Source organism: Puccinia triticina, chromosome 3A (assembly GCF_026914185.1).
Source record: "Puccinia triticina chromosome 3A, complete sequence".
Taxonomy (NCBI): domain Eukaryota; kingdom Fungi; phylum Basidiomycota; class Pucciniomycetes; order Pucciniales; family Pucciniaceae; genus Puccinia; species Puccinia triticina.
In genome coordinates this window covers 8,709,920-8,724,343 of record NC_070560.1, presented here as the reverse complement: position 1 = coordinate 8,724,343, position 14,424 = coordinate 8,709,920, and the positions used below count along the sequence as shown (strand labels likewise).

Here is a 14,424-nt window from a genome sequence, read left to right as displayed (position 1 = left end):
TGTACAGGTCAGGCGCCCCCCATACGACCATTGGACGACACCTATGACTTGCGACGCAGAGGCGTGTGGCAAAATCACGACGAACGCGCGCCCGCTGAGGTCGTTTGGATGATGTCTGCAGGGCGGGCGGCTGGCCGCATGATGACATGGGCTCTGTCCTCTTGGGGGGCGGGTGGCGGGCGGCTCTCCCCCCGCCTGGGGGTCGTAGGTTAGGCTGTCATTTGGGCGGCGTGTGTGCTGACGGATTTGGCTTCCCATGGACGCATGCCAGGGCGCCTGATGCCTGGCTGATTCCCGTCGGGTAGGACGTAGGCGGACCCGATAGAGGGCAGGGCCAAGGGCGCTGGTGAGCTGGCCATCGGGGGCCAGCGGCTGCGACATCGTGCACAACGATGGGGGATGGTTGCCCACGGCGCCGGGCGAGAGGCCGGGAGGACCACTCGGGCTCCGTCAGCCGGTCGGCGTCGGGCAGTCACCGGCAGACCAGCCGCAGCCGACTGGGAGGGGGCTCAGGGGGGCCATGTTAATCACGCTGGATTAGTATCGTGCAAGCTTGCTGCGTGATTAGTGGGATGCCAATGATTGGCTGGAATCTCTTTCATTTCGCAGATCACTGGGGTACAAATCATGCTACGTAATCATGGGGCGGAGGGGGGGGGTCTATCTTCACATGGGGAGCATAGGGGGAGCAGAGGGGGGACTGCATGGCGGAGGTTGTGGGAGGTTGTGTCAGGATCGCCGGGCTGGAGCGTTCATGCCATAAGCGCCACCTGCGCAGTCACCTCGGCATCAGTCGGGCACCGGCAGCTGAGCTTGTTGACCTCATCTACCAGGGGGGAAGAGCCAAACATCTTGTGATCCTTCTCAACTACGAGTACGGTCCACCTGATAGGGTACGCAACATCAGCTGCGGACTTGCGGACATAGTGACTCAGACTAGACAACTTACGCATTCACATAATCTTTGCTTCGTGGTCTGTTGGCGTTGAGCTGCGCGTCAATCTGATCCCAATGCAAGATTGTCCTTGCGGCGGGGTCGAAATGATTCGACATGGTCGCCAGTCGTATGTACGTGAATCGCGCCTTCAGTTGGGGGTTGTGTGCCAGCGTGGTGTCGACTTGAGAATCCGTGAGTCTGGTGGTTGTGCCCATTAAGAACCTCCACAGCTCACGGGCATAGTCATCTAAGGTTGGGATCGCGGGCAGGACGGTGTGTCCATGACCGAGGACAACACCGGTGAGCGCATGATTGCGCACCATGTATCGGACATTTTTTATCTGCCTCCTCACCTCAGTTTGGACATGATTGAGGGCCGCGCGTTTGTGTGCTAAAAATTGGGGTGGGAAGTGGGTGCGCTGGTATTGCGCGGGCCGTTGGCGAAGTGAGTTCTGCAGGGGATGAGCGGGAGGCGGGTTCAGTATTTGCGGACTAGGTCAAAAGGTGATTTACTCACCATGACCATGCGGAATAGAGAACGTTCTTGGGTGTCTCTGGTGTACGCTTTGACATTGCTGATCATCATGGCGTCGCGGGCCGCTTCTTGCATGACTTCCTGGGTCCGGGGTAATATGGTGGATGTTAGTGCGGGCGGGAGATGCATTGGGGAGCAGGGGGCGGGGGGTTGACTGACCTTGACAGCTGGGAGATACTCAAATATTCGGACTTGATCCGCCTGGCTGAGGACAATGGGGGGGGCGGCCTCCCCTGCGGGAGGGGCGCCGGGGTTGTTTCGCTGAAGGATGGCTCCGAGCATGGAGAATAACATGCTGTTTTGTTGTGCCTGAGGCATCTGTCATGGGAACACGCGGGAGTAGGGGTGTGGGGAAGGACGGATGTTGCGCGTCAGCGGGGAGGGGCCAAAGGTTGGGCGGGAATGCCAGGGGTAGGATAAGGGGTGGGGCAGGCTTGGGAGACGATAAGGTGGGAGGTGGGGCAGGTTGTCTGGTTCTCATACCAATTTGAAATGAGTGGCCAGATTGGCCGAAAGCGGGACGACCCCGAAGTGGGCATATATCTGATCGGCTGGTGTCATGGGGGTTGGGTCGAGGCCGTCATCGGGAAGTTCGCCATTGGGGACCGCCGGGGTCCTGTGAGCAAAGGGATTAAATGGGGGCGGGCGGGCCCTCGTCGCGGCGCTGTCTTTGAGTTGGGCGTTCATTGTCGGCTGCGGACAAGGACCGGTGAGGTCCTTTCAAACTGGCGGGGTGGATGGGGTAGTGGACTCACAATCATCATCGTCTTGAGGATCCGGCCGGCGGCCCGGGGCAGGTGGAGTGGCCTGAATTGGCACAAAGGACATTGATTGCGGCGGGTGAGTTGGAAATAGTAGAGGGCTTTTGCGGCGGGTGAGTTGGAAATAGTAGAGGGCCTCGAGATGGTGGTGGTGGGGGCCCAAGGTTTGGGTGCGAAGGGGGTAGGGCTAAGGCGGTATATGGGATGGACACAGTGGTATATTGGATGGACACAGTCTTGTGGGGGCGCGCAACGGCAGGTGGGCGGGTGGATATCTAGTTGGTGGGAGCCTAGTAACCCTAAGATGGGGATGCACCTCGCCCATGTAGGTCTGGGCGAGGTGCCCCTTGCTGCTGCGCCGCCAGGCACCGGGGGGCTATGACTAGTGGGGGAGCCCCGTCCTGCGAGCCTGCTAGGAATTCGGGGGGCCCGGTCCTTGCGACCGCGGGCCGGCCCGGCCCGCAGCCCCGGTGGGTTTTTGATACAAGTCCCAGCATGCCTCACGCAAGGTGCCACCGGACAAGCAACGCCAGCCCAGCTTCGCCAATGGACCACTGCGTGGGTTGTCCTGCTCCGCCTGCCCCGAAGAGAATCAAACATGAAGCACCGGCCAACAGTCATACCCCATTGGAAGGAGCCGACAAGATCCCCACGCCCCCGGACGTCTGTCCGGTTGATACCGTCCCAGTCGACAAATTGCCCGCGGTTGCGCCCAAGGAGGTTATTATCAACATCGTACTTACTTGGCTTATAATTTTCTTGGTACTCAGGGCGTAGCAAGGTGTATCGAAAACCGAGACGGCAGCTTGAACTTTGGCATCAAGTAATTCTTGAATCCTGGTCCGAGACGCCCGGACAGTCGCCCAGCTGGGTAGTTTTAGTCCACATACCTCCAAGACGGAAGATAGCCTTGTGTAGAGGGATCGAGCGAGTGTGACCGATCAAAAGCGAACCAACAAGGTCCTGTTTTCCCACCCAAAGTATGGAATCAGTCAAAAATTGGTGGAAAGAGAATTGAGCGGCATTGGACTGACCAACTTGCTCTTGAAAGGGTACCAGGCGCTGGTTTCAACCCTATCTGATCTCTTGTCAGTGCGCACAATTGGCCGCTCATCTTCTTCCATATTATCGCCCTTGTGTGCCGCGATAGTCATGAGGTCTTTGAGGAGGCCGCCGTGCGAGTCGGGGACCACTGACGCCTGACTGACCCCGTTGGCTTCTGAGCGGTTCGCAGCATGGGCTGCTGCGAGGTCGGCGACAAGACCGCGCACGTTCAACGGTGAAGGGGGGGTGTACTGGTCGAGATCAATCAACCCCGGGCCGCAGGCCCAAGAGTGCTCCGTGTATGCAAGGTGCTCTTCCTCTACTGCTGGAGGCCTGGCTTGTGGGATGCCGTCAGGCAAAGGCGGTCTGCTTGTAGCCTCGCGCTCCGCAACGCTTCGTTTGTGTGATTTCGTGCCAAGATTCTTGCACCAGTTCTTTGTCCCCGTCGACCTGGGACATACCTTGCAGTAGTAAACATTGGCGGTGTAGGTGTAGTCTAAATGAACAACACCAAAACAATCATCAGCTAGCCAGCGCGCTTCAAGCGCGTAATCCACACTGAGGTCTTGAGATTGCTAACCTGATTCATCATTGGGGAACATTACACCGGAAAATGAGGTGCCGGATGTCTTGAATCAAAGTCTTGGTGTGGGGAATGGATCAAAATGGGTGGAGTTACAAAGAGCAGGCGTTTTACAAAGCCTCGCCGGCGGGAGGGGGGTAGTGACACAGGAGGTGTATTATAAAATTATGGTATTAGGTGCCTAACTGATACGCATGCCATTGTCCAGGCGCGCTTTGGGGCAGGCAGAGGCCGGTCGGCGGCAGGGTGATCAATCCCCCGGCCTGCTCACTGGCCGGCGCATCCCGTTGAGCTCGTGAGTCCTTGCGTACACGTGGCGCCGAGCAGTCGAGGCCGACTGCTTGGCATCTGTGTGGCCACTGTGTGGCGCAGCGCTCATGGCATCTATCACCGGCGCGATCATGACCGGTGCGAAACGGCAGCGTCCTTACCTGACGCCGCCCCAACCAAGACGCTTGGGTGGCATCGCCCACGGGCGCCGGACTGATGGTGTCAAGGGCAGCTGTCCACCTGCGGCCTATACTGGCGCCCCCACGGCCCTCACGACCCAAAGCGTGACATGGTGGCGTCAGTATCCCCTCCTGGTCATCCTGGCGTACTGTACCGCCCACCTGGCGCATGTACGACTGAAGCGTCAGGTGGGCGCAGGCGCTTTTGCCGATTCGCCTGGGTGTGTACCCGTGAAGATTGACAAGGAGATTGGAGAATTGCAAGAATATCAGGTCGATTACGCTTTGCTCAAAGCTACCTGGAGTGGAAAATAGATAAGGTATGGCGAGATTTACAGGCTCATAACCTGATGTGACGAAAGCAAGTGTATAACATAGAAGATGGGAGAATAAGCTCTCCAGCTTATTCTCCGGAGACCAAAGTACATATGGTCTTTGGGGTCTCCAGCTTATTCTCCGGAGACCAAAGTATGGTCTTCGAGGTAGGCGAGTGTCACCGATTGTAACCTAATCGATTAGGTTACAACAGAGCCGACTCGGGAGGCGTTTGGCGAGTCGGATAGCGAGTCCGTTGGACCCCGAAAACTCACCCGACTCGCTAAATTGGGGTCGCGAGTCCCGCTTTAGCGAGTCCGTTGGAGATGCTCTAAGCCTCTCTGTGAGAAGAGACCCTGCGGGGCTGCCTCACTGGGAGGCTTTGGGCGGTGTTTGGGTGCAACTTGCATATTCAATTTGGAACCACAACCCAACCTGCAATATGTCCAATGCAAATATCTACCGGGCGGAGTTGCATGCCAAACTCCAACTGCACATCCCTCCAACCAGCAACACTTCAACATGGGTGGATTCGGTTTCAAGTCACGCCACAAGCAATCTGCTCCTGAACCACTCAAAGTCAAGGGGAAATCTAAGGATCCCAAGAACGTCGACTCCGAACTCACTGGTGAAGGACCCAAAGGCAAATCTCGATCCAAGGTTCCTCGGAGCGGTGGAAAATCAGTTGCCAGTAAAATCAAACAACGAAATCTCCGTCAGCAGGAAGAAGCCCAAGAAAAGGAACTTCTAAAATCCAAGAATTCAAAGAAACAAACCAGCCAAGATTCTGATTCTGGTTCCGATGGTGACAGCAACGACGAAGATGATGACGAGGATGAAGATGAAGACCAGGTAGACGAAGGATTGGAAGAAGCGAGAAAGTTAGTTCCCAAATTTTGTCCAGACGATCTCCAACCAATCATGTTGATACGCAATGCTCCTTATCTTCTTTCGCTAGGGCATTTTTCTCAACGAAAGATTTGGTCGAACCACAAAATGATATGGACTTATCAGACGATCAACACGATCACCAGAGCGCCAGTGGGAGCGAGAACAGTCACGCCGGTTCGCTTGAAGAGCTTAATGTTTCTGAAGCTAGTGGGGGAATCGAAGGATCAGCCATCCCAGATGACGAGGACGACGAGGCTGATGCCAAGAATGATGATGAAGTTGCTGAAGGATCCGACAGCTTTGGCGAAGGCTCAGATAATCAAGAAGATGTAGACGACAATGCTCTTGATGCGGACATCATGAACCATTCGAAGGGTATTCCTGATCTTCGGAAACTTTACTCCCGGATCCAGGAAAGCGTTCGAGTTTTAGGCAACTGGAGTGTGCTCGGCAAGAAGGCAAAGGGAAAAAGTAGAGCAGATGTCACCGAACAAACCTTGAACGACGTTTGTGAATACTTTGGCTATAATGCGTTCTTGTCGGATTTACTGTGGCAATTATTTGACCCCGAAGAAGTAAGTGGCTTACTTGCTCGCCTGAAATCAGTCTGCTGACTTGTGGACAACGAGCAGGCCTTGGCGTTTTTTGAAGCAAACGAGACAGCCAGACCGGTTACTATCCGGACTAACACGTGAGTGACCACCTTCATCTGGTCATGGTGCCATCTACTTGACCGGCTGAGACGTCAAAATATTGTTCAACTCAGACTACGAACCAACCGGCGGGACTTAGCACAATCATTAATCAACCGCGGTGTCAACCTCGAACCGATCGGGAAGTGGTCCAAAGTCGGGCTCCAGGTGTTCGAGTCGAGCGTTCCGATCGGTGCTACCCCCGAATATCTTGCGGGGCATTACATGCTCCAAGCGGCTTCATCTTTCTTACCAGTGATTGCGCTGAATCCTCAACCCGGCGAGAAATGTCTGGATATGAGTGCTGCTCCTGGAGGGAAAACAACGTTTATGGCAGCCATGATGAAGAACACCGGGAAACTGTTTGCCAACGACAGTTCTAAAGCCCGCTGTAAGAGTCTGATGGCCAACGTCTCCAGGATGGGCTGTCACAATGTGATCATCAGCAATCATGATGCTCGAGACTTTCCGAAAGTAATGGGTGGCTTCAACCGGGTGCTTTTGGACGCTCCCTGCAGTGGAACGGGAGTTATCAGTAAAGATGCCAGTGTCAAAAACAATAAAGTGAGATTGAGTTTAACTCTGCTTGTTTATACCCTAGAAGAGATTGGGAGAAAGATGCTTCAACGTAATGACATGCTATTACTCTTTCCAGTCCGAAAGAGATCTATTGTTACTTTCGCACTTGCAAAAGCAACTCATACTTTGTGCAATCGACTCAGTCTCACCCCATTCCCCCAACGGCGGCTACCTGGTTTACTCGACTTGCTCTGTGACGGTTGAAGAAAATGAAAGTGTGATCGACTACGCACTCAAGAAGCGGCCGAACGTTAAACTAGTGGACACGGGGATCGGATTCGGCAAGGATGGCTTTGTTCGGTTTCGTGGAAAGATCTTCAACCCTAGCCTGAAACTGACGAAAAGGTTCTACCCTCACGTTCACAATGTTGATGGTTTCTTTGTGGCAAAACTTAAAGTCAATCCAAAACCCAAGACAGGTTCGTTACCGATTATGTTTTCGTTTCATTTTCAGACGTGACTCACTCTCACAAGGCTAACCCTTGTATGCTACTGATTACAAAGCACCGATTCAGGGAGATGATGATGCTGAAGGGAATCTATCTCAAGATGATGAGCCCGATGAGAAGCAGAAGGCGACGAAAGAGAACAACGAGCCGGTCGGATTTGATGATTCCGAAGATGCTGAAATCATCGCCTCTGCCAAAATCTCTCAACTGAAGGCCAAGGGTATTCATGTCACTCGGCCGAACCCGGAAAAGAAAGAGTCCAAAAGGCGTCGATCTGAGGAACAAGATGGGGCAGCGGTGAAGCAATCAAAAAAGAGGCCATCCGACGAACATGATCCGGTGGAGGAGGTACAATCTAAGAAGCATCAACGGGACGAACAGGACGGCAAGGAGAAGAAGAAGAAGAAGAAAACCAAGGTTAAAGGGTCATCTTGACGACTCGATGAACCCCCTGATGATGTGTGAAGAGGAAATCGGTTTAAACTATTGTATAGGAGTTGATTACGCCTTTGCTTTTGCAAAGGGTAAGGATTTGATAAATTTGAAAATGATGTGAATTGTTTGCCATATAGCATCCTCTCACCTGACAACAAGTCCCTCGAGGACATTTTGCGATGTCTTCGACAAGTCATCGGGCCCAATTAGCCACGAGGGACGTTGCCTGAATTGGGCAATCTCTAGCCCCATTGGCCCAATCGATTCTTGAGTGATCTCGAGTCCTAAGTAAGTCAAGGGCATTCGATCAAGCTCGATCGCATGCTGGGCAGAAATGCTGGAATCTGTTTATGATCCTTGCCATTTCTTTGCACTTTTTTTGGTCGTCTTCTTGACTGTGCACATCCTTTTCTCTTCTTCGTCTTGCGCAGAGAGTGTACGGGATGCCTCATTTGCACTACATACCCGACTCGGCTCTCCAAGAGCGTAATGCAACTTGCTTTCTGCAATGGGGCGTTTCCATACCCTCGCGAGGTTGGCAGTACATAGTTTTTGGTGAGTGGGTAGCCACCGCCAGAGTACTTCGTCGGAGACTATGTATCTCGTATCGCTTATCCATCTCCTAGCTATTTATCTTTCCGGTTTCTCCGGAGCTTCCTTTTGTCTTCTTTTCCTTCCTCCTGTCCCATACCCTGTTCTGATTCGGCTTGGCTCTGGTGTTTGTTTGAATAATAGTTATTTACTGAGCATCTTTGTTTGTTTGGCTGTTTGGCTTCCTCGATCTTACTTTCGTCACTTTCTCCCTCTTCCTCTTCCTCTCCCTCTCTCCCTCCCTCCGCCTCAATTGTAGTAGTCGCAATATAGTGTACCCGCTGGTTCCCTCCCCTCGGCCACTTCTCTCAACCCTGTTTCTCCTGGCCCACACCCCTCACACCCTATCCCGTCGAGCTCGGTCTGGATAGCACTCTACACGATGCCGATGTGTCCGAGCTGTCAGAAGGTTAAAGTAACCCGATGCAAGATACTCCGGACGGGTGACGCTGACTACGGGAGGGAATATGTGGCCTGCTCCGCTTGCTCGTCCAGGTGTACGTCCAGGCTTCTTTCACTTCGGCCATCCAAGTCAACAGCAAGCTAACCCTCCCCTTCTCTTCATCTCCCCCTCAGGGTTCCTCGATGATCCCAACAGACCAGTGGGCCTCGTGAGCGATAAGCCGAGACAATCGATCTGGAAGAAACTTGGAACATGGGGTGCTCCGAATAACGTGCCTGACTCCTCTGGGGTCCTTCGTGCCGCCACCTACGTCTTGCCTCCCGTCCATGAATATCCCTCGGTCAGTCATTCCTTCCACTTTCACCTCCACCCCACTCCAGCTGTTATTCGCCGTTCTCTGACTATCTCCCGACGCTCTTTCAGCTCCTCGTGCCAATCTCAACCCCCGTGCGTCGATCTAACTTGGTCCCACCAGCTGGCCCAACCCCCACTTCACCTGCCGCTCCTCCACCGGTCTCACCAGCCTCTGGCCCCTCTGAACTCGACTTGCCGCCACCGCCACCGCCACCCGAGCCTGAAATTGACCCCATTCCCCCAACCGAGCAAGTGGATATCCCCGAGCGAAACCTGGACGATCCAGCTCCAGCAGCCGATCAAACTGAACCTCCTGTCGAAGATACCCCACCTTCCCAGAAAGGCGTTGAGCCTCATCCCACTGAACAACCGACCACAGCTCCTGAACAGCCCGACGAGAAACCCGAACCAGCCCCCGAGGAAATCATATCGGAATCCCAACCCAATCAAGCCACTTCTATACACGAAATTCCACAACAGCCCGATGATCAGACATCAACCCCAGCTTCCAACTATGATAGCGAAGAGCGAGCTAGGTTTGAGATGCTCAGTCGAATTGCTTCCTCTCCCCGTCCACCCTCACGAGCATCTCCGTATCATCCAGAAGAAGATCCACAAGTGCCATCCCATCCACCATCAATCCGAGGGAGCGAGAAACAATCCTTTACACCTCTCAAAACCTCTTCTGAGCCTATCTCACCCGAACTGCAACACTTGCGTGAAACGCTCCTCAGGATCGTTTCAACTCCATGTCCACCGACCCCCAAAGTTTACCCAACTCTTCTTTCTCCCAAGACGACTCGAGATGAAGCTACTTGTACATCCCCACCAGCGGATGAGCGCGAAGTTGCAGAATATAACCAACGGATCAGTGCAAGGCTGGATGAGGCCATTCTAAACTCGCCGTTCATTTCAAAGGAGAACCCCAAAACTCCTCGTCCCGAGAGATGGGACGATCCCGAGGGATGGGACGAGTCGCCCAGGATCAGCGGGCATAAGTCACCTGCCTCCAAACTCTCGGACGCCCATTCTTCACGCCACTCGACCAGACATCCCCAATCACCGCGTCAATCCAGCCACATAAGTCCTCGTTCGGCCAAGTCCCCGGAGCCTGCACGCTCGACGAGCCGCATGTCTCGCTCGACCCCCCACGCCGACGACGAAGTGCCCCTACCTGGCAGATTCCCGACCCCCAAATCAAGTCAACTGAAGAGCGAGGGGGGCTCCGAACGGCGAAGGCAAGGCGCATCGCCCTACAGTACCAGTCTCAAATCGCCCGCCCCATCGGCCCCCCTCCCGATGACACCATCCCATTATACTGGCTCGGTCGCCGGCAATCGGACTCCTAAGCGTGTCAGCATCGCGAGCTCTGCAAAGTCTCCGTTGTTCGGATGAAGCCACCAACACACCCTGCCTGTCCCGAACTCCTCCCATGATGCCGTCATGTTATTATCGCTTCCCTACAGAGCTACATCTCGCTCAGAAGATACGTCTATCAACTGTCCCTTCAAGGCCTTTAAATGAGAAGAAATCTTGTGCTCACTCCATCTATATTATTCTCAGTTTTATTTATTCTCAATGGTTCACACTATTATCATGTTGTTGTTACAACACCCGAAGCCTTTTCTTACATCTCTGCTCACTATATTTGATTGTTTCATTTCCCTGGCTAGACTTTGTAAGCTTCCATACACAACATCAGAAACAAAAGGAAACCGGTGGATCAAAAGGAAACCGGTGGATCAAAAGGAAACCGGTGGATCTTGGTTCTTGTCCAGCAAAAAGAAAGAAAGCACTCTTTTGTTCAACAAATTTATAGCATATATGAGCCTCTTGTATGTCATATTCCTGTATAAAACCAAATTGAAGTTTTCTTGATTATCAAACCTACTTAGCATACATAGAGACATACATACATACATCCAATCCATCCATCCATCCATCCATCCATCCATCCATCCATCCATCCATCCATCCATCCATCCATCCATCCATCCATCCATCCATCCATCCATCCATCCATCCATCCATCCATCCATCCATCCATCCATCCATCCATCCATCCATCCATCCATCCATCCATCCATCCATCCATCCATCCATCCATCCATCCATCCATCCATCCATCCATCCATCCATCCATCCATCCATCCATCCATACATACATACATACATACATACATACATACATACATACATACATACATACATACATACATACATACATACATACATACATACATACATACATACACACATACATTATATATTTACCAGCAAAAAGATATTCCAGCCAATCTTATTGATACCTCTGATTAAAAAAAAGATAAATGATGGTGAAGCAGTGGGATGCTTCACATTTCAAAAAGCACTGCTAGTTGGCTTATGCACTGCTTGATAAATTCAACAACTCTTCATTGATGACCCAGTGAGCACATTGCCAAAGGGCCCCTCTGCATAATTTTCATGGTGACAATGAAATTCCTGATAAATGTGTTTAGCTAAATATCCAAGACTATGTGCATGTACAAAGACATTTCTTGAGGATGTGAGAAGGCTGGGGTGAAAATTTTGAAAAGGACAAACCTGATGAGGAGACAATAACCAGTAAAGAAGAAAAACTCAGTAACTCAGGGAGACCCACACCATTCTTAGATGTTAAAATTCATTAGAATCAATCAATAATCCAAATGGAGAGTTGGCCGTTCAAGAAAGCTTTGGATGGAACTCTTCATGTGTTCATATTTCTCTTCAGGTGTGCTTTTCATGCATGTAATGTACTTGAGATATTCTTCATCTTTGATGTAACCTATAATCTTTTTTCTTTTTCCCAAGATTGAATCATTTCTGAGTTTCAAACTTCCATCAATCCTATAGAGATATTCACCATTTCTATCAAGTGGATGAGTATGATCAGCTATATCATAACCATATAATTCTTCAAATTTGTATCTATTTTCACAAAAAGGCACATATGTTTTTTCTTCAAGGACCTTTTGTCTTTTTCCTAAGGTCTAATCACTTCTGAGCTTCAAACATCCGTCAAAACTAAATATTTTTTCACTTATTTTGCCAAGTGAATGGATGTAGCCTGCTACTTGAGGACTGAATTCTTCTACATCTCTGTTTCCTTCCCATGATTCAACCAATTTTTTGATTGCATCAATTTTGGTTCTATCTTGGGATATTTCTGTGTGCTCATGAGAGACATTCTCTGAATCATGTTGGGCTTCAGGAGGAGGGAATCAAGTTCCATTATATTTTTGCATAATGTTTGTCAAATAAATAAACCTTGAATCTGCATCTTCTACATATTCTTCATCTTCATCTTCATCACATTTCACCTCATTGTATTCTACTTTGGGGTCCTTTTGAAACTGCTCAGGATTTTCTTTCAAAGCTGAAACTTGTAAGGTTTCACCATATTTGGAATACAATTATGGTGTTCAAAGTTGGTTTGCATAATTTTATGCATGCATACACCAGGGAGGGATTTTTTGCACTCTCTAGAGAGTGCTAGACCATAATTTCTCTCTGGAAGTCTTCCATATGTGAACCATTTCCTCATGTGTAGCTCAATTGTGGTTCAGCTGTATGTTTATAATGAGCTCATGTGGAGTTTTTCCATATCCAATCTCGTGTGTTACAGTGAGTTAAACTCAACTATTTGGGTTCTCCAATCAATTGCTGGTACACATAGGGATCCTCCGCTTGCCGGTGTGTACTGGACATCAAGTGGAGAAACCCTCACCAGGGGAGACATTTTCCCACTCCCCAGGGAGTGCCGTACCATAACTTTTTTCCATAACTGTGCTGGAGGCCTTTGGTAAATGAAAATTGCATAGGTATGAAAAAGACTGGAAGTCAGCTGTGGAAATCAGTTGGAAATCATCCTGAAATAAACCATAAATTACCAAGAAATCATCCAGAACTAATCCACAATTCATCCAGAATATAGGCCTTTCTTGGCTCCATGACCAGTGTGTCCTTTTCAGGGAGATGTGAAAGGCCCAGCCTGTGATATTGGCCCCCTTATGTACTTGCGTACATCAGGGAGACAATTGGTGTCTCAACACAAAGGTTTTACTTCCAATTGGCCATGAAAGGCCCATCCTGTGATATTTCCACATAAATGTACGCGCGTACATCAGGGTGACTATTAGCAAAGTGCAAAAAAGTTCACTTGCATGTGCACATGTGAATTTTGAAAGCAAAAAAAAGCAAAATTTACCAGATAATTTTTGTGAGGAGGCAAGGATATCTGGCCAAACTCGAGTGGCACCGCAGTCCAACCTTGACTTAACTCAGAGTTTCACCCTATTAAAAAAGTTTTTCACCATTTTTTTAGCCAAATTCAAATTAATTCCTGCATTTCAAAGAAAATGGGTTTCACCAATTTTACTGCAACATTACCACATTCCAAAATTCTAAACCCAATAGTAATTACAAGTTGAATTTTACTTTAATTTTGTACATGAGGGTATATAATGTGAATTACAAGAAACCCATTTTGTGAGAGGCACTCAATGGTGATTTGGAATGCCATCAAGTGTAAGAGCTCGCTTGGAGCTCTTCACTGGCTGTCAGATGGAGGCTTGGAGGGACAAGGCTCAAGGTCCTGGAAGGTCTAGAACCAACGTGCGGGGCTGTATTGCAATCCAGGGAGCTAGCCAGCGGAGAGATGGAAGCAGTCCAGGTCTCTGCCAGCTAGTGAGGGGGGAGGGGAACAAGCTGGACTAGAGTTCCCCTCTTGTGAAATGTCCTTGTGAGACCCGTGTTGAAATTACTCAGGTGAAAAGAATTGTGTGTTGTGGGATTTGAACCCACGACCTTCTACATTCATGAGAGCTGCTCTTATACCACTGAGCTAAACACACAGTTGGGCTTACTGGTGATTTTTGGATATTAGATCATATAGCTTGGCCACTCAAATGGGGCTTGAAGCATATATTCCAACAACCCGGGGGTCTCACAGTCTCCCCCCCCCTATAATAAGAGGGGAGTAGGGAGCCCAGTGAGGTGTTGGGGCAGGTGGTTGAGTTGTTGAGTGGGGTTTGCGGATCCGGGGGAGAGGAGGATGAGGGGTCAAAGGGTGAGTCCAGAAGGGGGAGTTGGGGGCAGGGGGAACCAAGGGGTGATGTGTCAGCCACAGAGTACATGTTACAGTACCCTACACGTACAAAGTACCTGCAATTGTTCACATTACATATAGTACATTCCTTTTACCCCTTTATTACATATGTATATCATTAGATACAAGCGTACGAATGTACGCTTGTTATAAATTACATTACAGATAACCACAGTTATTAGTTAAATATAGTTACCACAATGCAATGCTGTTACCAGAGTGAAGTTGCATGCAAACAGTAAAATTACAATACACTGTAAACATTACTGTACACG

General features: G+C 50.3%; 4 protein-coding genes across 4 annotated transcripts; 2 read left to right on the top strand and 2 right to left on the bottom strand.

The window, feature by feature from the left end:
- Positions 1-752: 752 nt before the first annotated feature.
- PtA15_3A916 (uncharacterized protein) lies at positions 753-2,159 on the bottom strand (the record flags this gene model as incomplete). Its single annotated transcript, XM_053167932.1, has 4 exons — positions 753-885; positions 950-1,389; positions 1,455-1,790; positions 1,956-2,159. 4 exons carry the CDS (start codon positions 2,157-2,159, stop codon positions 753-755), a joined length of 1,113 nt encoding a protein of 370 aa, XP_053019100.1.
- Positions 2,160-2,728: 569 nt separating this feature from the next.
- Positions 2,729-3,060, top strand: PtA15_3A915 (uncharacterized protein; the record flags this gene model as incomplete). Its single annotated transcript, XM_053167931.1, has 2 exons — positions 2,729-2,968; positions 3,004-3,060. 2 exons carry the CDS (start codon positions 2,729-2,731, stop codon positions 3,058-3,060), a joined length of 297 nt encoding a protein of 98 aa, XP_053019099.1.
- A 165-nt stretch (positions 3,061-3,225) lies between these two features.
- Positions 3,226-3,879, bottom strand: PtA15_3A914 (uncharacterized protein; the record flags this gene model as incomplete). The annotated part of the gene is made up of 2 exons (XM_053167930.1): positions 3,226-3,773; positions 3,858-3,879. 2 exons carry the CDS (start codon positions 3,877-3,879, stop codon positions 3,226-3,228), a joined length of 570 nt encoding a protein of 189 aa, XP_053019098.1.
- Positions 3,880-5,146: 1,267 nt separating this feature from the next.
- On the top strand, positions 5,147-10,413 carry PtA15_3A913 (uncharacterized protein; the record flags this gene model as incomplete). The annotated part of the gene is made up of 11 exons (XM_053167929.1): positions 5,147-5,420; positions 5,481-5,505; positions 5,583-6,090; positions 6,148-6,206; positions 6,282-6,771; positions 6,863-7,205; positions 7,291-7,583; positions 8,406-8,461; positions 8,535-8,758; positions 8,838-9,004; positions 9,088-10,413. 11 exons carry the CDS (start codon positions 5,147-5,149, stop codon positions 10,411-10,413), a joined length of 3,765 nt encoding a protein of 1,254 aa, XP_053019097.1.
- Between the last annotated feature and the right edge of the window lie 4,011 nt (positions 10,414-14,424).